At 49.2% G+C, this 23,606-nt stretch overlaps 1 protein-coding gene across 1 annotated transcript in view; it reads left to right on the top strand.

The window, feature by feature from the left end:
* Positions 1 to 23,606, top strand: part of CNTNAP5 (contactin associated protein family member 5) — a 334,380-nt gene that overhangs the window by 235,652 nt on the left and 75,122 nt on the right. Inside the window, exon 13 of the mRNA XM_069982421.1 lies at positions 13,889 to 14,089. Within this exon, the coding sequence (XP_069838522.1) occupies positions 13,889 to 14,089 (201 nt within the window). The remainder of the gene's footprint in view (positions 1 to 13,888; positions 14,090 to 23,606) is intronic.

Below are 23,606 nucleotides of genomic sequence, written 5' to 3'. Positions count from 1 at the left end.
CAACGTGAGAAAATATAACTTTACCAAAAGAGTAGTAGATACTTGGAACAAACTTCCAGCAGATGTGGTAGCAAATCTACAATAACAGATTGTAAACCTGCCTGGTATATACATCTATCTATCCTAAGATAATAAGAAGGGAAACACTTATAGGGCTGACTAGATGGAGCTTCACAATCTTCTATGTTTCTCTGTTTTTTGCTATGGGTTACTTGCAGTACCACTCCTGACCACAAGGACTGCTGTTAGTGAATGTCATGTGTATGAGTGTCCCCAAGCCAGGTGCTGTACTCCCCTCTGCCATCTAGTGGTGGCAGCGTGTAGTGCAGCCGTTCTGGTTGTTGGCCTGGCAGAGCACAGAGGACGTTCTGGTGACTTAGTAAACGTTAATGCTCGGAGCTGGATTACAGTTTAGCACGAGCTGCGTCTCCGCTTGACTGTCACACAATGTAAGAAGCAGTTTGTCCTGAAGAGTCCTGTGTGAATAAATCAGGATGTGTCTGGGCAGATTTACACTCCTTCCCTCTTCCTTGGATCATTTTTATCACTTCTTCTTCATTGTCTCCATCTGCAGTCTTCATATCACTGCCGCCTTTTATTAGCCGCACTCAGAGCAGCTGCCGGAGCCTCTCCCATTGATTTTTTACATGCATTATTTTGTAGCCCGGGTCATCCCTCTCACCAGAAGCCCAGATGGCTCTTTAACAAGTAATTGTTTGCTTTGTTGCATCTTGAAGCGCCTGAAGTTACATTGTATCCAGCGCAGTTTTCTCACTTAACCTTCGCCGCACTCACAAGAGCGATTAATGGCGGCGGGAGCGAAAGCTGTTCATGAAGGAAGCGAAGGCAGGATGGCTGACGGGGGGCGGGCATCACATGACTGGTCACATGATCGCTCAGAGACAGACACCAGGACACACTAGAGGCAACACGGAAAAATATCCAAAAATATTGGCAGAAATTATCAAAATAAATAAAATTCAGTTGTGGCTGTCCCTTTAAAGGAAATATTCTGTTTATATTAATTGTAACTTTACTGAATTCAAATAAAGATTCAATACAATATTAGTTACATCACCTGCTGCTTATAACGCTCCAGTACTGATATATCCTCCTATTACATCATATGTGACTGATATCAGCCGCTCCTCTTATAACGCTCCAGTACTGATATATCCTCCTATTACATCATATGTGACTGATATCAGCCGCTCCCCTTATAACGCTCCAGTACTGATATATCCTCCTATTACATCATATCTGACTGATATCAGCTGCTCCTCTTATAACGCTCCAGTACTGATATAACCTCCTATTACATCATATGTGACTGATATCAGCCGCTCCTCTTATAACGCTCCAGTACTAATATATCCTCCTATTACATCATATGTGACTGATATCTTATAACGCTCCAGCACTGATATAACCTCCTATGACATCATATGTGACTGATATCATCCGCTTCTCTTATAACGCTCCAGCACTGATATAACCTCCTATTACATCATATGTGACTGATATCAGCCGCTCCTCTTATAACGCTCCAGCACTGATATAACCTCCTATTACATCATATGTGACTGATATCAGCCGCTCCTCTTATAACGCTCCAGCACTAATATAACCTCCTATTACATCCTATGTGACTGATATCAGCTGCTTCTCTTATAACGCTCCAGTACTGATATAACCTCCAATTACATCATATGTGACTGATATCAGCCGCTCCTCTTATAACGCTCCAGCACTGATATAACCTCCTATTACATCCTATGTGACTGATATCAGCCGCTCCTCTTATAACGCTCCAGTACTGATATAACCTCCTATTACATATGTGACTGATATCAGCCGCTCTTCTTATAACGCTCCAGTACTGAAATAACCTCCAGAGACCCCCACCTGCCCCACCCATCCCAGACATAGACCCCCGTCTGTCCCCACCCATCTCTGACGTATACGCCTACCTATCCCCTCCCATTTGTGACGTAGACCCCCGCCTATCCCCATCCATCTCTGACATAGACCCCCGCCTGTCCCCACCCATCTCTGACGTAGACGCCCACCTATCCCCTCCAATTTGTGACGTAGACCCCCACATATCCCCATCCATCTCTGACATAGACCCCCGCCTGTCCCCACCCATCTCTGACGTATACGCCTACCTATCCCCTCCCATTTGTGACGTAGACCCCCGCCTATCCCCATCCATCTCTGACATAGACCCCCGCCTGTCCCCACCCATCTCTGACGTAGACGCCCACCTATCCCCTCCAATTTGTGACGTAGACCCCCACATATCCCCATCCATCTCTGACATAGACCCCCGCCTGTCCCCACCCATCTCTGACAGAGACCCCCACCTGTCCCCACCATCTCTGACATAGACCCCCACCTGTCCCCCCATCTCTGACATAGACCCCCACCTGTCCCCCCATCTCTGACATAGACCCCCACCTGTCCCCCCATCTCTGACATAGACCCCCACCTGTCCCCACCATCTCTGACATAGACCCCCACCTGTCCCCACCATCTCTGACATAGACCCCCACCTGTCCCCACCATCTCTGACATAGACCCCTGCCTGTCCCCCCATCTCTGACATAGACCCCGACCTGCCCCCACCCATCTCTAACATAGACCCCCACCTGTCCCCATCTATCTCTGACATAGACCCCCGCCTGTCCCCCCATCTCTGACATAGACCCCCGCCTGTCCCCATCCATCTCTGACATAGACCCCCGCCTGTCCCCATCCATCTCTGACATAGACCCCCGCCTGTCCCCATCCATCTCTGACATAGACCCCGACCTGTCCCCACCCATCTCTGACGTAGACGCCCACCTATCCCCTCCCATTTGTGACGTAGACCCCCGCCTATCCCCATCCATCTCTGACAGAGACCCCCACCTGTCCCCCCATCTCTGACATAGAGCCCCACCCCTCCCCACCATCTCTGACATAGACCCCCACCTGTACCCATCCATCTCTGACATAGACCCCCACCTGTCCCCACCATCTCTGACAGAGACCCCCACCTGTACCCATCCATCTCTGACATAGACCCCCACCTGTCCCCACCCATCTCTGACATAGACCCCCACCTGTCCCCATCCATCTCTGACAGAGACCCCCACCTGTCCCCATCCATCTCTGACAGAGACCCCCACCTGTCCCCACCATCTCTGACATAGACCCCCACCTGTCCCCACCCATCTCTGACAGAGACCCCCACCTGTCCCCACCATCTCTGACATAGACCCCCGCCTGTCCCCCCATCTCTGACATAGACCCCGACCTGCCCCCACCCATCTCTAACATAGACCCCCGCCTGTCCCCATCTATCTCTGACATAGACCCCCGCCTGTCCCCACCCATCTCTGACATAGACCCCCGCCTGTCCCCATCCATCTCTGACATAGACCCCCGCCTGTCCCCATCCATCTCTGACATAGACCCCCACCTGTCCCCACCCATCTCTGACATAGACCCCCACCTGTCCCCATCCATCTATGACAGAGACCCCCACCTGTCCCCATCCATCTCTGACAGAGACCCCCACCTGTCCCCACCATCTCTGACATAGACCCCCACCTGTCCCCACCCATCTCTGACAGAGACCCCCACCTGTCCCCACCATCTCTGACAGAGACCCCCATCTGCCCCCACCCATCTGTGACATAGACTCCCATCTGCCCCCACCCATCTGTGACATAGACCCCCACCTGTCCCCATCCATCTCTGACAGAGACCCCCATCTGCCCCCACCCATCTCTGACATAGACCCCCGCCTGTCCCCCCATCTCTGACATAGACCCCCGCCTGTCCCCCCATCTCTGACATAGACCCCCACCTGTCGGGATCCGCAGACACCTCTATTATTCGTTATTTCTGCTCAGAATTTCTTCTCTCTGTAAAAAGTAAAAAAGAACAAAACTTCTGAAGTTCAGTGAGAAGTGTGCGGAGCGGGCTCCATCTGTGGCTGTCAGTACGGCTTCATCCGGCTCTCCCTGACAGGCAGGAGTGCATCCATTGTGCGGAGACGTCCTAATGATAGATATGTTTAATTGCTAAGTGAGATGGAACAGATTGCAGCGCGTCACAACAATGAGCTTCCCCCCGCTCGCTCATCCCGGGGAACATATTATGACAGGTACATTGCATCTCGTTCCTTCACACATCCGTACAGCCGCCATCGACACCGCCAGGCGCCCAACCCGACGAACCCCGTCCACCGAATCCGGAGAGTGAGACACAAAGCTGCGCACTCCGCTCGCCTTCAGCCACGTAAAGTCAGATCTATCAGTCGTTTTTGCACTTTTTTTGCTTGTTTTTGTATTTGCTGCAAAATCACAACATTATCGTGAAAATAAAATCACAGGAAAAAGAACAAGAAAAAAACAAGAAAAAACTGCAAAATAAAAATCCCTGTAAATATTGTGTAACGGTATAAAAGACCCTGATAGGAACGCCGAGCCGGATCCGTAAGTTATCACGAGTCTGCGGTCACCCGGACTGGCGGGGATGTGTGCAATATCCGCTCCCATTGAGTCCTATAGAGGGCGGGTCTCAAACTGGAGCGACAGTCCTGATTATTTAAAGGGATTATCTAGTGTTATAAAAACATGGCCGCTTTCTTCCACAGATAGCACTGCTCTTGTCTCCAGGTTGGGTGCAGTTTGCATTTAAAGGGGTTATTCAGCGCTACAAAAACATGGCCACTTTTCCCCCTACTGTTGTCTCCAGTTAAGGTGCAGTTTGCAATTAAGCTCCATTTACTTCAATGGAACTGAGTTTCAAAACCCCACCCAGGCCCGTCTCTGCCATGAGGCGAGGTGAAGTGTTTGCCTCAGGCGGCAGATAACACAGCCCATGAGGGGGGCGGCATCAGAGTCCTGTGTCCTTATCATTACAACTAGTTACGGCTCAGTGCCCAGCCGTGTTTCCTGTCAGTTGCCTCATGAGAAGCGCTGAGGAGGCACTGGAAGCCTGGTATTCACAGGTATTCACATCACATAAGACATAGATATAGTGTCTCCTGCTGTTAACCCTTTCAATAATGCAGAGTTATTATACTCTGCATCACTTACACACTGTAGAAAAGACGCTATATTATGTCTTCTCTGCACTGCCGACCTCCGAGCTGACCTCAGCATAGTGCAAGAGCACAAGAGGCATAAAAGTCATGTTCTGCTCTGCTGTTAACTCTTTCTGTATAGCAGAATGTAAGTGATGCACAGTAATACTCTACATTCTGCAGTACTGAAAGAGTTAACAGAGCAGCCTGTTTTAAGGCTCTTCTCTGGCTCCTGAGGTCAGAGGTCAGCAGTTGCAGATTGTTTGTTTTGAAGCTCTCAGGGGGCCCATAGTGGCTCAAACAGTTAAAAAATCTGGTCACGCACGGTGCACACTGTTATCTATAGTGCTGTCCCATACACACTGCAGTGTTGCACTGTGCCTGTCCTGGATCTTCTCTCCCTGACTATTGCTCTGAGGTCCCTGGGTCGGGAAGGGGGGGGCTTTGTCAGTTCTTGCCTCAGGCGGCAGAAAAGCTAGAGTCGGCCCTGACCCCACCCAAACTGGAGACAACAATAGGGGGAAAGTGGCCATGTTTTTGTAGCGCTGGATAACCCCTTTAAGCTCCATTCACTTCAATGGAACTGGGTTACAGAACCTGCACCCAAACTGGAGAAAAGAGCCGTGCTGTCCCTGGAAGAAAGCAGCCACATTTTTCTAATGTTGGAGAACCCCTTTAAGAGATTTCATGCTAAATCCCCACCCTGGGGTCTCACCTGTCATCCCCCAGCACATCTCACCTATCTTCTCCCCTGCACAGATGAGGTCTCACCTGTCATCCCCCAGCACAGATTGGGTCTCACCTGTCATCCCCCAGCACAGATTGGGTCTCACCTGTCATCCCCCAGCACGGATTGGGTCTCACCTGTCATCCCACAGCACAAATGGGGTCTCACCTATCAACCCCCCTGCACAGATGAGGTCTCACCTATCACCCCCCAGCACAGATGAGGTCTCACCTGTCATCCCTCAGCACAAATTGCTTCTCACCTGTCATCCTCCAGCACAGATTGCGTCTCAGTCTCACCTGTCATCCCACAGCACAGATTGGGTCTCACCTGTCATCCTCCAGCACAGATTGGGTCTCATTTGTCATCCCACAGCACAGATTGGGTCTCATTTGTCATCCCACAGCACAGATGGGGTCTCACCTGTCATCCCCCAGCACAGATGGGGTCTCACCTATCACCCCCAGCACAGATTGGGTCTCACCTGTCATCCCCCAGCACAGATTGTGTCTCACCTGTCATCCCCCAGCACAGATTGTGTCTCACCTGTCATCCCCCAGCACAGATTGTGTCTCACCTGTCATCCCTCAGCACAGATTGGGTCTCACCTGTCATCCCCCAGCACAGATTGCGTCTCACCATTCATCCCCCAGCACAGATTGGGTCTCACCTGTCATCCCCCAGCACAGATTGGGTCTCACCTGTCACCCCCCCCCCCCCAGCACAGATTGGGTCTCACCTGTCATCCCCCAGCACAGATTGCGTCTCACCTTTCATCCTCCAGCACATCTCACCTATAATCCCCCAGCACAGATGAGGTCTCACTTATCATCCCCCAGCACAGATTGCGTCTCACCTGTCATCCCCCAGCACATCTCACCTGTCATCCCCCAGCACAGATTGGGCCCCACCTGTCATCCCCCGGCACAGATTGGGTCTCACCTGTCATCCCCCAGCACATCTCACCTGTCATCCCCCAGCACAGATTGGGCCTCACCTGTCATCCCACAGCACATCTCACCTGTCATGCCCCAGCACAGATGGGGTCTCACCTATCACCCCCGAGCACAGATGAGGTCTCACCATTCATCCCCCAGCACAGATGGGGTTTCACCTGTCATCCCCCGGCACAGATTGGGTCTCACCTGTCATCCCCCAGCACAGATTGGGTCTCACCTGTCATCCCACAGCACAAATAAGGTCTCACCTATCAACCCCCTGCACAGATGAGGTCTCACCTATCACCCCCCAGCACAGATGAGGTCTCACCTGTCATCCCTCAGCACAAATTGCTTCTCACCTGTCATCCTCCAGCACAGATTGCGTCTCACCTGTCATCCCACAGCACAGATTGGATCTCACCTGTCATCCCCCAGCACAGATTGTGTCTCACCTGTCATCCCCCAGCACAGATTGGGTCTCACCTGTCATCCCCCAGCACAGATTGGGTCTCACCTGTCATCCCCCAGCACAGATGAGGTCTCACCATTCATCCCCCAGCACAGATTGGGTCTCACCTGTCATCCCCCAGCACAGATTGGGTCTCACCTGTCACCCCCCCCAGCACAGATTGGGTCTCACCTGTCATCCCCCAGCACAGATTGCGTCTCACCTTTCATCCTCCAGCACATCTCACCTATAATCCCCCAGCACAGATGAGGTCTCACTTATCATCCCACAGCACAGATTGCGTCTCACCTGTCATCCCCCAGCACATCTCACCTGTCATCCCCCAGCACATCTCACCTGTCATCCCCCAGCACAGATTGCGTCTCACCTGTCATCCCCCAACACATCTCACCTGTCATCCCCCAGCACAGATTGGGCCTCACCTGTCATCCCCCGGCACAGATTGGGTCTCACCTGTCATCCCCCAGCACATCTCACCTGTCATCCCCCAGCACAGATTGGGCCTCACCTGTCATCCCCCGGCACAGATTGGGTCTCACCTGTCATCCCCCAGCACATCTCACCTGTCATGCCCCAGCACAGATGGGGTCTCACCTGTCACCCCCCAGCACAGATGAGGTCTCACCATTCATCCCCCAGCACAGATGGGGTTTCACCTGTCATCCCCCGGCACAGATTGGGTCTCACCTGTCATCCCCCAGCACAGATTGGGTCTCACCTGTCATCCCCCAGCACAGATTGGGTCTCACCTATAATTCCCCAGCAGAGATTGGGTCTCACCTGTCATCCCCCAGCACAGATGAGGTCTCACCATTCATCCCCCAGCACAGATGGGGTTTCACCTGTCATCCCCCGGCACAGATTGAGTCTCACCTGTCATCTCCCAGCACAGATTGGGTCTCACCTGTCATCTCCCAGCACAGATTGGGTCTCACCTGTCATCTCCCAGCACAGATTGGGTCTCACCTATAATTCCCCAGCACAGATTGGGTCTCACCTGTCATCCCCCAGCACAGATTGGGTCTCACTTGTCATTCCCCCAGCACATCTCGCCTATCACCCCAAGTACAGTAGTATGGGGAACCTATAGACTTCTAGAGGCCCTACTCTATGATATTAGGAGCACTACAAGTCTATGGGTGAGAGTCCCCCGGCCGCCTCGGTATGGAGATGTTCCCTTCTAGATGCTTGGCTGAAATAATTGCGCCATATTGAGCGCGCAGTGACCCCACGTTTCTCCGTACGGCCTCCTGCTCATAACTTATCACATATGTACAGTATATGATCCGTGGATTGTGACATCATCACTGGGACCTCGCAGTCCTTTATTTTCTTATTCTTCTTGCAGGTCACCTCTGTAGTATCACCCCCCCCCCCCCCCTTCCTGGCAGCACCCCCCCATCTACCTGATCTTCTCCCCCTCCCCCGTATTTGTCATTAACTCTGCTAATTACGTGTGCAGCTGAGGCGATGGGTCAGACACAATAGAGATAATGGAGTTTGGCTGGATCCATGGAGTCATCATCTCAATAAGATGCGAGGACGCAGCTGAATATTAATTAGCTGCAGGAACACGTCCCCGGGGAACAATGCAGCACAAGGTTACTGCGCCCCATCTACCCCCACCGGGGGACGTAATGCACATACGGTATACAGACAGTGCATCACTCCCCTCCAACAGCATATCTGCCCTGCCCAGACCTTCTGCAGACCATTGCTCTTCTCAGCAGACTATCTCTCCACAGAGAGATGCTGTATAATTCCCTGTGTGCTCCTCTGCCTGTGGCATTGCTCAGCACAAGTCATCGCGCAGTAATCACAGCTCATTAGGTGGCAAGCTTTTGTAGAGAGACAGTCTGCTAAGTAGAGCAATGCTCTGCAGCCAGTCTGTTAAGGAGAACAATCATGCATGGTTTATGGCACAAACACTGTGTAATTTGTAAAGTTGTGGAGGTGATGGGTATTATTACAGAGATACCCTGGCAATGTTTTTTTAATCAATTGGTGGCAGAAAGTTATAGTTACCTCTATTCAAAAAATCTCCAGTCTGCCAGTACTTACCAGCTTCTGTATGTCCTGCAGGAAGTGGTGTATTCTCTCCAGTCTGACACAGTGCTCTCTGCTGCCACCTCTGTCCATGTCAGGAACTGTCCAGAGCAGGAGAGGTTTTCTATGGGGATTTGCTGCTGCTCTGGACAGTTCCTGACATGGACAGAGGTGGCAGCAGAGAGCACTGTGTCAGACTGGAGAGAATACACCACTTCCTGTAGGACATACAGCAGCTGAAAAGTACTGGAAGACTGGAGAGTTTTATATAGAAGTAATTTACAAATCTATAGAACCTTCTGACACTGGTTGATCTGGTGCTTTTTCTTTGGAGTTCCCCTTTAACATGCAGCATAGACGGTAACCCAGTGACGGAGGTGATAAACGTCCCGTCCTGAGTGGGGATTAGCAGCTCGCGCCGCACTCGGAGGCCGTAAACCTGTCTCCGGGGACTGAGTGCAGACAACATCTTCAGCTAAATTGGACATTGAAATCCAACGGCCGCGTCATAAAGTTGTAGCATTAGCCGGGAATTAAATGGCCGTCACCTTTGCATTAGGCAGCAGTTTAAGCCGCTCTTAAAACCCTTCCCTAGAAGACGACTATAACTTTGCATGGATGGACGGCGCGGCGAGTCCCCGGATATTTACAGCTCCCGCACTGTTTTCCTCTCCCGGAGCCGCACGGCGTCGCACCCGGTGAAGGGCGATAAAATAATCATATCTCTGCGGCTTAATGGCGGCAAATGATATGAAAGTGAGGGGGATAATGAGCGGAGGAAGGTGATCCCGCTTTATACCGCCCATAAATCTCACCGGCGCCTCAATCGCTTTTCATTTTCTGCCACGCTGCCTCCATTAATTGTTGGGCTGAAGACACTAATGCAGTGGAGGAGAGAGGGGCGAGCGAGGCCGCGACTGATGGAGAAGCCGCCCAGCCCGTCCATCATCCACCGCCGCCGCTGCTGCCGCCCAACCCGTCCATCATCCACCGCCGCCATCGCTGAGCGCGTTCTGATGGGATCCGAATGATTTCAGAGACTTCATTATTTCCATTAATAATAAACACTAAAATATTTACAAAAAAAAAAAAAACACAACTTCACATCAGCGACGCCCCCAACCTGTGGCTCCTCCCCCTGCTGCTGCTGCTGCACTACAACTCCCATCATGCCCTGACAGCCAGAGGAGGGAAAATAAGAGATTTAAGAACAGATTTGAGGTCTTTGAATGTCACCAAGAAAGTTTCCATTCAGTCACAATTGATGCAATTGATGGGAAACTCCAGAGAAAGTTTTTTTTTTTTTTTTTTTAATCATCTTGTGTCAGAATGTTTTATAGATTTGTAATTTACTTCTTTTTAAAAAGCTCCAAGCCTCCAGTACTTATCAGCTGCTGTATGTCCTGCAGGAAGTGGTGTATTCTCTCCAGTCTGACACAGTGCTCTCTGCTGCCACCTCTGTCCATGTCAGGAACTGTCCAGAGCAGCAGCAAATCCCCATAGAAAACCTCTCCTGCTCTGGACAGTTCCTGACATTTACAGAGGTGGCAGCAGAGAGAACTGTGTCAGACTGGACACCACTTCCTGCAGGACATACAGCAACTGATAAGTTCTGGAAGACTGGAGATTTTTAAATAGAAGTAAATTACAAATCTATATAACTTTCTGACAGCAGTTAATTTGAAATTATTTTTTTTTTACTGAAGTACACCTTTAAGGACTGTTTCCAAGACTCCGGCCCTTTAAATAACAATTCCCGCAACACCAGGGATAAAGCCGCTCTGATTGGTTAGCAAGCAGGTCGCTCTCTTGTGTGTTTATATATATATATATATATATATATATATATATATATATATAATCGCCTTTCTGGCTCCCGCTAGATAAAAGATCTGATAGTTTCCTTTCATCGATGAAATACCACAATGCCGCCCGGGAGAGCCGCAGAATAATGTTACTGCCTCTTTAATGGGGAAGAAATACCCAAGGCTTTGAAGGTGCTGGAGGCGCAGTGTGAACAGTCTCCTGAGAGGCTCATACGCTAAGAATAGAGGTCACTTACGTGGAACCGCGACCCCCGTGTGCGCCAGCAGCGGGCGTATCACGGCTTTGAAGCTTCTTTGTATCTTCTGTCTATCTAAAGATTTATATTTAGAACAGAGAATTTGGCTTTCAACGCATCAAACATTGTGTGTAGCCAATAATGGCTGAGATAACAAGATCCCAGGACAATCTAACCGCTTAAAGGGATTAACCAGGGCTTAAATGTGTGTGTGTGGGGGGGGGGGTGGTGGTGATGACTCCAGACACCTCGCTAATCAAAGGGGTCACAAAACTCCAGCAAGTGCTGCACAGCGCCATACAGGTCATAGTGGCTGCACCTGGTATTACAGCTCACTACATGCAAGTGACTGAAAGCGAGCTGCAGTACCAGGCACAGCCACTACCAAGTGTGTGGCACTGTGTGATAACCAAGGATGAGGTGCTCTAAGGAGACTCCTAGCCCCTACAATCAGGGAGTCGGAACCCCAGGAATAGAATACTAATGGTCTATGAAGATGTATCCGTCCTGGATGGCGTCTTAAATAATTTCTGGTCCAAAGTTTTTAAGGTGTGAAAACACCTAAAACTTCACACAGCTGAGGGTTTGCTACAATGATATATTTATTGTGGAGGATTCTGTGTGAGCGGGAAGCTGCATCATATTACAAGGTATCTGGGCTCCTTAAAGGGGATATAATATATATTCATTGCATCCTCCTCCAGGACCCTGCTGATCCTAAGACTGAAGCGGTCACAACTCCTAACCAATGAAGGGTCAGAGAGCTGTGTCCCCTTCATTCTCATGATCAATGGGGGTCCTAGAGGCCAGACCCCTCTCAATCTTAAAGTGATGGAGTATCCCACTTAAAGGGGTACTCTGGTGCAAAAAAGATGTTTTCAAATCAGCTGGTGCCAGAAAGTTATATAGATTTGTAAATTACTTCTATTTAACAATCTCCAGTATTCCAGTACTTCTCAGCTGCTGTATGTCCTACAGGAAGTGGTGCATTCTTCCCAGTCTAACACAGTGCTCTATTCTGCCACCTCTGTCCATGTCAGGAACTGTCCAGAGCAGGAGAGGTTTTCTATGGGGATTTGCTGCTGCTCTGGACAGTTCTTGACATGGACAGTGGTGGCAGCAGAGAGCAGTGTGTCAGACTGGAGAGAATACACCACTTCCTGTAGGACATTCAGCAACTGATAAGGACTGGAAGGATGAAGAGAATACATCACTTCTATGCAGCAGCTGATAAGTACTGGAAGACTTTTTAAATAGAAGTAATTGTCAAATCTGTATAACTTTTTGATACAAGCTTGAAAACATTTTTTTCTACAAAATACCCCTTTAACATGATGGCAGTGCCCCTTTAAGCTCCTGATGGGAATGTCTAGACTGGATACAAATGTAGCAGACTGAGAAATATTCATAAGTTAAAATGTATCAAAATTCACCATGAGGACTTTTCTCTGGTGTTTGCTGCTCTGTTATATATTATACTGTTATACGCTGTTATGTGTTATAGAAAGCTGCTATATAGCAGCAGATGTAGGTTATAGAGGGGTCATTGGGATCAGTCCCTCCTGGATCAGCACATGTAGACAGCTCTGTGTTTGTGCTCCCCCTACCCCTGGTTTGCCTCCCCCTCCCTGCAGTTTCCCCCTCCCCGCGGTTTGCCTCCCCCTCCCCATGGTTTACCTCCCCCTCCCCGCGCTTTGCCTCCCCCTCCCCACGGTTTGCCTCCCCGCGGTTTGCCTCCCCCCTCCCCGTGGTTTGCCTCCCCTCCCCGCAGTTTGCCTCCCCCTCCCCGCGGTTTGCCTTCCTCTCTCCATGGTTTGCCTCCCCCCTCCCCTTGGTTTGCCTCCCTCTCTCCATGGTTTGCCTCCCCTCTCCCTAAGGTGTGCCTCCCCCTCCCCACAGTGTGCCTCCCCCTCACCCATCGTTTGCCTCCCCCCCCTCCCAGCGGTTTGCCTCCTCCTGCCCATGGTTTGCCTCCCCCCTCCCCCCGGTTTGCCTCCCCATCCCAGCGGTTTGCCTCCCCCCTCCCCGTGGTGTGCCTCCCCATCCCAGCGGTTTGCCTCTCTCTCTCCATGGTTTGCCTCCCCCCTCCCCGCACTTTGCCTCCCCTTCCCCCATGGTTTGCCTCCCCCTCCCCGCAGTGTGCCTCCCCCTCCCCCATCGTTTGCCTCCCCCCCTCCCCGCGGTTTGCCTCCCCCTCCCCGCGGTTTGCCTCCCCATCCCAGCGGTTTGCCTCCCTCTCTCCATAGTTTGCCTCCCCCTCCCCGCGGTTTGCCTCCCCCTCCCTGTGATGTGCCTCCCCCTCCCCCATGGTTTGCCTCCCCCTCCCCGCGATGTGCCTCCCCCTTTCCCATGGTTTGCCTTCCCTCTCCCTGAGGTGTGCCTCCCCCTCCCCCATCGTTTGCCTCCCCCCCTCCCCGCGTTGTGCCTCCCTCTCCCCGCAGTGTGCCTCCCCCCTCCCCCATGGTTTGCCTCCCCCCTCCCCCGCTCCTTTCTTCTCTTGTTTGTAAGTAGATATATTGTTTATTGAATGTCATGTGGATTTTTAATTAAATGTTTCCAACAGAGGAGAAAATCTGGACGATTGTGGCGCACAACATTACGGAGGTAACACCTGTGCTCGCATCGTTTTCCGGGAGAGCCTATTCCATGTCATTTAACTACAGCGCCGGAGCCGATCAGCTGGAAGCCCTGATCAGCAATGCGGAGTACTGCGAGCAAGAAGTGGCTTATTACTGCAAACACTCCCGCCTGCTCAACTCCCCCAGTAAGTAAGACCCCCCTGACCCTCATCTCACCCCCCGTACGCCCGGCGCAGACTGATCAGGTGATACGCCGCTTGTGCTGAGATACCGCATGTTAGTCACTGTGTGTCAGATTATTGTATTTGTGTCAGACGCTTCATTCCAGGATGTAACTACGAAGGGTCCAAGGAAAAACGGGAAGAGTTATAGGGGAGAGTTGCAGGATTTTGCATATTATTTGATATTATTATTATTATTATTATTATCATTATTATTATTATTATTATTATTATTATTATTATTATTATTATTATTATTATCATCATTATTATTATTATGTGGTGAAATGTTGGAAGGTGTTTGTTGCTTTGTTGAGGAATGAGACTGCACAAAGTTGTTAATAATGACTGTAGCTAAATGTGTATAAAATAACTTAAACCACGCCCCTTTCTACAAACCACACCCCTTTGCTAACACCACACCCCTTTATTAACACCACGCCCCTTTGCTGGATTCACTGGAAAACATGTCCCATAATGTGGGGTGAAGCATGTAAGGGGCATTTGATACAAGTTGCAATAATAAACCTTCCCCATAGAGCTCTTGTACATGGTAAGATTGTGCCCACCTGCAGCCACCACTAGGGGGCGCCCGGGAGCTAGATAAAGAATGCATAATAAAAGTGATAGGCGCAGAATTGTGCCAGGGGGCAGTAACTGTAATAGCTCAGTATTTTGCAGCACGCGCCTCCTGTATGTCGGTGTGAGATCTGCGGGATCCTGCCCAGATGAGGAGAGTTTAACAATTCAGGAAGTTTAATTTTCATATTGTAATGAGGATTTATTATTAATATATTAACAAAAACAAGATAATCCTCGAAGCGTTAATAAACCGATGAAATCTCCGCCGCCGATATTAAAGTTACATGTTCTAGAAGCGATAATGTGACTTCAGTGCGCTCCGCTCTCCGCACACACGGCGCACAGTCTATATTCAGCAGCATTCAGGGCTTCTTGCCTTTCCTGTTATTATTGTATTTTCTGTTACTATTGTATTTTTACCATTGTTGATTGTTGGAGATCTGTCGGCACTCCTGTGTTATCAATGATAAATGATCGGACACACAAGGTCAGTGACATCTGTGCGCTCCACTCTCTGCGCACGCGGGCTTTAGGGATATTCAGCATTATTCAGATTTTCTTGATTTTTCTGTTATTATTGGTATTCCTTGTTATTATTGTATTTTTACCATTGTTTATTGTTGGAGATCTGTCGGCACTCCTGTGTTATTAATGACACATGATCGGATGCCCCGGTCAGTGACATCAGTGCGCTCCGCTCTCCGCACACACACGGCGCATGGTATATGAATATTCAGCAGCATTCAGGGCTTCTTGCCTTTCCTGTTATTATTGTATTTCCTGTTATTATTGTAGTCTTGTTGATTGTTGGCGATCTGTCGGCACTCCGGTGTTATTAATGACAGACGATCGGACACCCGGTCAGTGACATCAGCACGCTCGGCTCCACTCTCCGCACACACACAGCGCACAGTTTCTGCATTATTCAGGTTTTCTTGCTTTTTCTGTTATTATTGTATTTACTGTTATTATTGCATTTCCTGTTATTAATGTATTCTTGTTGATTGTTGGCGATCTGTCGGCACATTTCGGCGTTATTAGTGATAGATAATGGGACACCCGGGTCAGTGACACCCGCCGGCCCCTCCTCATCACACTGGCGGTTAGCAGCTGTACACTCTCTATTGCTGAGGCTGCTATCATGTGGGAGGTGAGGATTTGCCCCAGGAGGGGTTGTTAACACCGGAGCCGGGAGGTGAGAATGATTTGGTTCCAGGCAGCTGGAGTGACCTGAGACGTGTCGATCCGGCGGGAATACTCAGCGTCTCACTAGAGCAGAACTAAAGGGAAGGTGTCACCTGATTTTTTTTTCTTCTTTTTCTTCTTTGATAATTTAAACCAGATCTGATTATTTTCTTTGTCTTCTTCTTTTTTTTTTCTTGAAACTTTTGAACTCTATTTCTAGTGCATCATGCAGCCTCATTGCCTCATCTGCCATTAACAGCGTATAGGAGTATGCTTTACAGCAACCACATGGAGCTGTCCATGAACATTCACAATAGAGTGTAATGAGCATGCTCTGTGACCTGTGCAGAGGTCGGTGGGCAAAAAAATGCAGGCTGCGCTCTGACCATCACCTAAAGACTTCTCTGGTGGAGTGTTGTGGTCATGCCCTATGACCTGTGCAGAAACCAGTGTGTGGGGAGCGGTGACCCTTACCTATAGACTTTTATGGTACAGTGTTGTGGACATGCCCTATGACCTGGGTAGTGACCAGTGTCTGATTAGGAGAGAAGCTGTGACCCTTACCTATTGACTTCTATGGTAGAGTGCTGTGGAAATGCTCTATGACCTGTTCAGTGAACAATGCATGAGGAGGAGAGGAGCTGTGACCATCATCTATTGACTTCTATGGTAAAATGTTGTGGGCATGCGCTGTGACCTGTGCAGAGACCAGTGTGCAGGGAGCTGTTACTCTTAACTATTGACTTCAATGGTAGAGTATTGTGGGCATGTGCTATGACCTGTGAAGAGACCAGTTTGTGAGGAGGATAGGATCTGTGATCATCATCTATTGACTTCTATGGTAGGGTTTTGTCAGCATGCCCTAAGACCTGTGCAGTGACCCATGTGCTGTGACTATCACCTATCATGAATGGTGGATCATGTGTTATCTGTATATAGCTGCCAGCTGTAATCCGGCCTGTGATGAGACTGTTGATATATTCGCTTCTCCCTGTAACAATATTATCTAGAATTAAGTCCACATCTTGATCCTCTTCTCAGCGTCGCGTTGCTTCTCTCCAGTTAGTGCGGCGCCTGTGAAGCATCATTACGAAGAGGAAACATAATGATATAAGTCAATATGTAATGAGGTGTTTTCTCGGCGCTCCCTCTGGATTTACATTCAGGTGCTGAGCGGGAAGGCAGAACTCATTAGAAATATATTTCCCGCCATCTCCGGCTGCTTGGTTTAGGCTGATGAGAACTTAAATAGTGAATCTCGCCGTTCTCCGCTGCTCTTCAATCCCAGCAAGGGTTTGTGGCTCGACTCCTTATAATAAACTGCAACAACAAACAGTCCGGTCCGAGCTGGTAAAATGGGCTGTGACCGCCGGGATCTGCTGTTGTCGCTCTTCAGTTGTGTCGTGATGCCAAGCCACATCTAACCGGGACCCAATATATCTCTATGATATGGAGACCCTGTCCTGCTTCCATTGGAGTCGCCGGAACAGTCACATCTCCCCCCTCCCCCAAGCTGAATATCCATGACCATGTGGTGGTAAATCTGGGACCATATTGACCCTTCTAAGCCAGGACAGTCCTAACTTTTGGTAGCGGTCGGTAACTTTTTGTCCCATCTTTTTGTTATTTCTTAAAAAATATGAGGATTTAATAAAAAAAAAAAAAAAAAAAAAAAAAAAAGTAATTAGACTAAGCCTGAGGATGACCGGTTGTAGTGCAGAAAGGGTTAATGAATGCGCCTGGCACAGAGCGGTGGCGTCTCTCGCCTGGTGGGCTCACCTGATTGGATCAGAGACCCTACATGTGGGTGTACGATACCTGGACCTGCTGGAAGGCAGCGTGTCAGCTCTTATTAAATCTCCAACTGTCGGGGAATCTGCTGCCGATGAGTAAGACCTGATTAACGCCGCCACGTCTGGCTGTTTTCATCCACGTTAATTAACTTAAATTGGCCTGAGATTAGCGATCTGTTTATCTCCCAAACGTCGATGATGAAAGTTGAAACACAGATATTTGTTTGTTTCCACACTGAATCCTCGCTCCTTATTGACCATTTTATTCCTGGAGCAGAACGTTCATGTGTAACCCAGTGGTCCCCAGCTTGTGGCTCTCCAGCTTCCAGGGCGGTCACTGGTGGAGCCCATCATCCCCATCCTACTCTTGTGTAATCTTCTATTAGTTGAGGATGAGAGAACAAAAAATGCTGGATAACATGATGAAACATCTGAGAGTCTAAGACAATCCTTCATCCATTATATGTTGGACACCACCAGCACCTGACAGACCCCAATGACTTACAATGGAGTCACTTCTGTATTGTCATGGGGCCAGTTGTTTTGGCCTGAACATATCACAGTTTTCCCATCATATACGGCTAAATCTGCAGTGGAGCCTCCAACATGGATTTGGCAGAACATAAAATGTTATTCTACAAATTCCAGTAGGTTGGTCGCTATTGTTTTTGTTGCATTGGTCTTTATTAAAACTTTTAAAATGCTGGGCGCCTATGCCAACATCCCTAAGTAAAGATACAGTATATGGTATAAAGTATATGGAGTAAAGTATATGGAGGTGTCCACTAATGCGAAGGGAGGTTTGTCTGTCTTACCGTTCTCCCCACGTACTAGAAGGTGGAGTTTTTTAGTTTGGTATTGGTAGGAGGTTGATGGTCGGCTGTATGGGGATCTCGGAGAGGACAAGAGAAAGATCCAGGACTCTGATGAAGGCAAATTCATTGGCACTCATGGAAAGTACAGGGCAATATGGTGTCTAGAGGCCTTTTATGTGGTCCATCATGGGTCACAAGAAAAAGAAACCCCATAGCAAATTAGAAAGGGATCCCCCTCTCTTATGTTGATCTACAATTTTGCCCAATAATGGCCCCAGTCATCCCCCCATCTGGTTGATTACCCTTATGGGCGGTAAACTGGTGACTGTAGAGGGTCATCTAAACCCATCACCCTACTCTCCTAGATGGATGACACAAGTAGAGATGAGCGGACTTTTCGGATTTCTGGTTCGTGAGAACCAGAATGATCGTCGTCGGATTCCCGCTGTCTGCTCGCTCCGTGCAGCGGGTGGATACCTCCTAAGGAACGCCTGGAAAACTGGGATACAGCCAATGCCAATGGCTGTATCTGAGTTTTCCAGGCGTTCCTTAGGAGGGATCCACCCGCTGCACGGAGCGAGCAGACAGCGGGAATCCGACGTCGATCCTTCTGGTTCTCATGAACCAGAAATCCGAAAAGTCCGCTCATCTCTAGACACAAGGACTTAGGACCCTATTACACCAAGTGATTATTGGCTTACTTGGCCGACTACTGACCGTTCCCGCCGATAATGGTTTGGTGTTATAGGTCATGTTAAAAGGCAACGATAAGCTGACATGCACAATATCGTCTGATCATCTCAAAGCATGACCTATCACAAAGATAAGAATAGCGACGGTCTGCTGGCTGTCGCTCCGTGTAATAGCAGACCACCGCTATCTTCTATGGGCCACCCAGATGATCTAAGGATCCAGGCAGCCCCTCCCACAGCTCCCCGCCTAATGTCTGTGTGTGTAATAGCACAGACAGCGAGCGGAGAACAAGAAGCAAGCGAGCGATGACATACAAGGTCGACACTCACTTGCTCCTCAGTATCGGGCCGTGTAATAGCTCCCTTACATTTACTGGTCATGTAATGATCTTCAATCTATGGCCAAGCAGAAATCATATTCTTGCGAATCATCTGGAGCCAAAATTGCAGAAGGGAAACTAGTAGAAGGTGCAAGTTATATGTCAAATTAGTCAATTAAATTTTAGAGTTTTTATTTTAATGCACTTGTAGATCTCTGGTCGGACGGCTGCCGTTGCGCTGTTTCTCCCGTCCGGCTTGCAGGCACACATGACTCAGCTCTGATGACACACATGACTCTTTGACGTACATCAAACAGTATTTTGTAGCTGGAAGAATCCCAGGGAATTGAGTCCTTTCATGCCTCTTTTCTTGTCTTCTGTACGTGCAAGCAATTGTTAACTTCAAGGCTCCTTTTTGTAGGAAGAGACCTTAACCTCATAGAATCAAAAGCAAGAAAATAACAGGCGGATCGAGGACAAGCGATAAACACTAAGCTGGATGGAAGCAGCTCCCGTATTGTGTTCTGTGTTCTGCTTCTTCACTTCCCAATAAAATTTAATGAGGGGAAAGAAAATATAAGCAAAGCTGAAAAACAAGCCAGTGGTCATGGGTTGGAAAGCCGATTCTCAGCTCTAATAATGCACCAGGGGAAGGTTTATGGGCTGGAGATGACCCGTTATCCTGTGCAGAGACTTTCCATGGTTATTACAGATGAAGAACTAATGGATTAACCAATAGTATTGATGATGTGTAGTGTCTTGTTGATGTCACTCAGCACTCTTTAGCATGGGTGGGCTATAATAGCAGATGCCCAGCACCGTCATGTCTAATGGAAACTGTGTCACTGAGCAGAAGGGAAACATGGCCGGTCAGCTGGATCCAGATCTCTATAGAGAAACATGGCCGGTCAGATGGATCCTGATCTCTGTGGAGAAACATGGCCAGTCAGATGGATCCAGATCTCTATAGAGAAACATGGCCAGTCAGATGGATCCAGATCTCTATAGAGAAACATGGCCGGTCAGCTGGATCCAGATCTCTATAGAGAAACATGACCGATCAGATGGATCCAGATCTCTATAGAGAAACATGGCCGGTCAGCTGGATCCAGATCTCTATAGAGAAACATGGCCGGTCAGATGGATCCTGATCTCTGTGGAGAAACATGGCCGGTCAGGTGGATCCAGATCTCTGTGGAGAAACATGGCCGGTCAGGTGGATCCAGATCTCTGTGGAGAAACATGGTCGGTCAGGTGGATACAGATCTCTGTGGAGAAACATGGCCGGTCAGATGGATCCTGATCTCTGTGGAGAAACATGGCCGGTAAGATGGATCCAGATCTGTATAGAGAAACATGGCCAGTCAGATGGATCCAGATCTCTATAGAGAAACATGGCCGGTCAGCTGGATCCAGATCTCTATAGAGAAACATGGCCGGTCAGCTGGATCCAGATCTCTATAGAGAAACATGGCCGGTCAGATGGATCCTGATCTCTGTGGAGAAACATGGCCGGTCAGATGGATCCTGATCTCTGTGGAGAAACATGGCCGGTAAGATGGATCCAGATCTGTATAGAAACATGGCCAGTCAGATGGATCCAGATCTCTATAGAGAAACATGGCCGGTCAGCTGGATCCAGATCTCTATAGAGAAACATGGCCGGTCAGCTGGATCCAGATCTCTATAGAGAAACATGGCCAGTCAGCTGGATCCAGATCTCTATAGAGAAACATGGCCGGTCAGATGGATCCAGATCTCTATAGAGAAACATGGCCGGTCAGATGGATCCAGATCTGTATAGAAACATGGCCGGTCAGATGGATCCAGATCTCTGTGGAGAAACATGGCCGCTAAGATGGATCCAGATCTCTGGGGAGAGACATGGTCGGTAAGTCGGATCCGGATCGCTATAGAGAAACATGGCCAGTAAGATGGATCCGGATCGCTATAGAGAAACATGGCCGGTCAGATGGATCCGGATCGCTATAGAGAAACATGGCCGGTCAGATGGATCCAGATCTCTGTGGAGAAACATGGCCGCTAAGATGGATCCAGATCTCTGTGGAGAAACATGGCCGGTAAGATGGCTCCAGATCTTTGTGGAGATCTCTGTGGAGATCTCTGTGGAGAAACATGGCCGGTCAGATGGATCCGGATCGCTATAGAGAAACATGGCCGGTCAGATGGATCCAGAACTCTGCAGAGAAACATGGCCAGTCAGATGGATCCGGATCGCTATAGAGAAACATGGCTGGTCAGATGGATCCGGATCGCTATAGAGAAACATGGCCGGTCAGATGGATCCGGATCGCTATAGAGAAACATGGCCGGTCAGATGGATCCAGATCTCTGTGGAGAAACATGGCCGCTAAGATGGATCCAGATCTCTGTGGAGAAACATGGCCGGTAAGAAGGCTCCAGATCTTTGTGGAGATCTCTGTGGAGATCTCTGTGGAGAAACATGGCCGGTCAGATGGATCCGGATCGCTATAGAGAAACATGGCCGGTCAGATGGATCCAGAACTCTGCAGAGAAACATGGCCAGTCAGATGGATCCGGATCGCTATAGAGAAACATGGCCGGTCAGATGGATCCGGATCGCTATAGAGAAACATGGCCGGTCAGATGGATCCAGATCTCTGTGGAGAAACATGGCCGCTAAGATGGATCCAGATCTCTGTGGAGAAACATGGCCGCTAAGATGGATCCAGATCTCTGTGGAGAGACATGGCCGGTCAGATGGATCCAGATCTCTATAGAGAAACATGGCCGGTAAGTTGGATCCGGATCGCTATAGAGAAACATGGCCAGAAAGATGGATCCGGATCGCTATAGAGAAACATGGCCAGTAAGATGGATCCGGATCGCTATAGAGAAACATGGCCAGAAAGATGGATCCGGATCGCTATAGAGAAACATGGTCTAGCTCCAGGAATATCTGTGGATGGACGTTTGAACAATAGACCATTGGGTTAGGGGCCCGTACCTGACTCTGCTCTGGGGCCTGTACTTGACTCTGTTAGGGGCCCATACCTGACTCTGCTCTGGGGCCTGTACCTGACTCTGCTCTGGGGCCCATACTTGACTCTGCTCTGGGGCCTGTACTTGACTCTGTTAGGGGCCCGTACCTGACTCTGCTCTGGGGCCTGTACTTGACTCTGCTCTGGGGCCCATACCTGACTCTGCTCTGGGGCCTGTACTTGACTCTGTTAGGGGCCCGTACCTGACTCTGCTCTGGGGCCTGTACTTGACTCTGCTCTAGGGCCTGTACTTGACTCTGTTAGGGGCCCATACCTGACTCTGGGGCCCTTTGTATTCCAGTTATTGCCTATGCGCCTTATCTATACGTCCATGTGGCGGTCTATACGTGGAGCCGGATGATCTCATCACTTGGCATTTTCTCTCGTCGCTGAAGTAAAGATCCATTCACCTCATGTGAAATGTAAATGAGATTCTGTACAGTAGACGGCAGGACGCTGGGATAAAGCGTGACCCCGAGTGCGGCAGTCAGTGTGACCCCATAAATCTTCCTCCGCTACAGTAAACGGCCTGCTGTAAAAGCTTTTCTGTCTTGCAGATTAATAGTTTACCATCTTCACTTGTCACTTAAAACAAGCAATGGAGGTGAGAAGGCGGCCGTCTCCATACTGATGGGGTCTCCGGGACTGCAGCCCAGGGCTTGGCTGACGCTGCTGTGAGATGACATCGGGTCCCCGGGGCCCCTGTCTCTATATTGGCTGCTCGCAGCATTGATCCCGGGCAGTAAAGAGATTGCATTAAGTCCAGAGCGGTAATGTGCTCACAGCAACAGCGCAGGAATGAAGAGCGCAGCTCCGAAGCCTCCTGTCATGGCTGATAGATCTGAGGGTGTATATAAAGCTATATGTATATATATATATATATATATATATATATATATATATATATATATATGTATCTGTGTGTGTGTGTATATATATATATTTATCTCTGTGTATATAAATATATATATATATATATACACTACCGTTCAAAAGTTTGGTCTCACCCAAACAATTTAGTGTTTTCCATGATACGTCCCACTTCTTCACCCCCAGACGTTGTGTAATGAA

Source organism: Dendropsophus ebraccatus, chromosome 9 (genome assembly GCF_027789765.1).
Source record: "Dendropsophus ebraccatus isolate aDenEbr1 chromosome 9, aDenEbr1.pat, whole genome shotgun sequence".
NCBI classification, from domain to species: Eukaryota; Metazoa; Chordata; class Amphibia; order Anura; family Hylidae; genus Dendropsophus; species Dendropsophus ebraccatus.
This window is presented reverse-complemented; position numbering and strand designations above follow the sequence as displayed.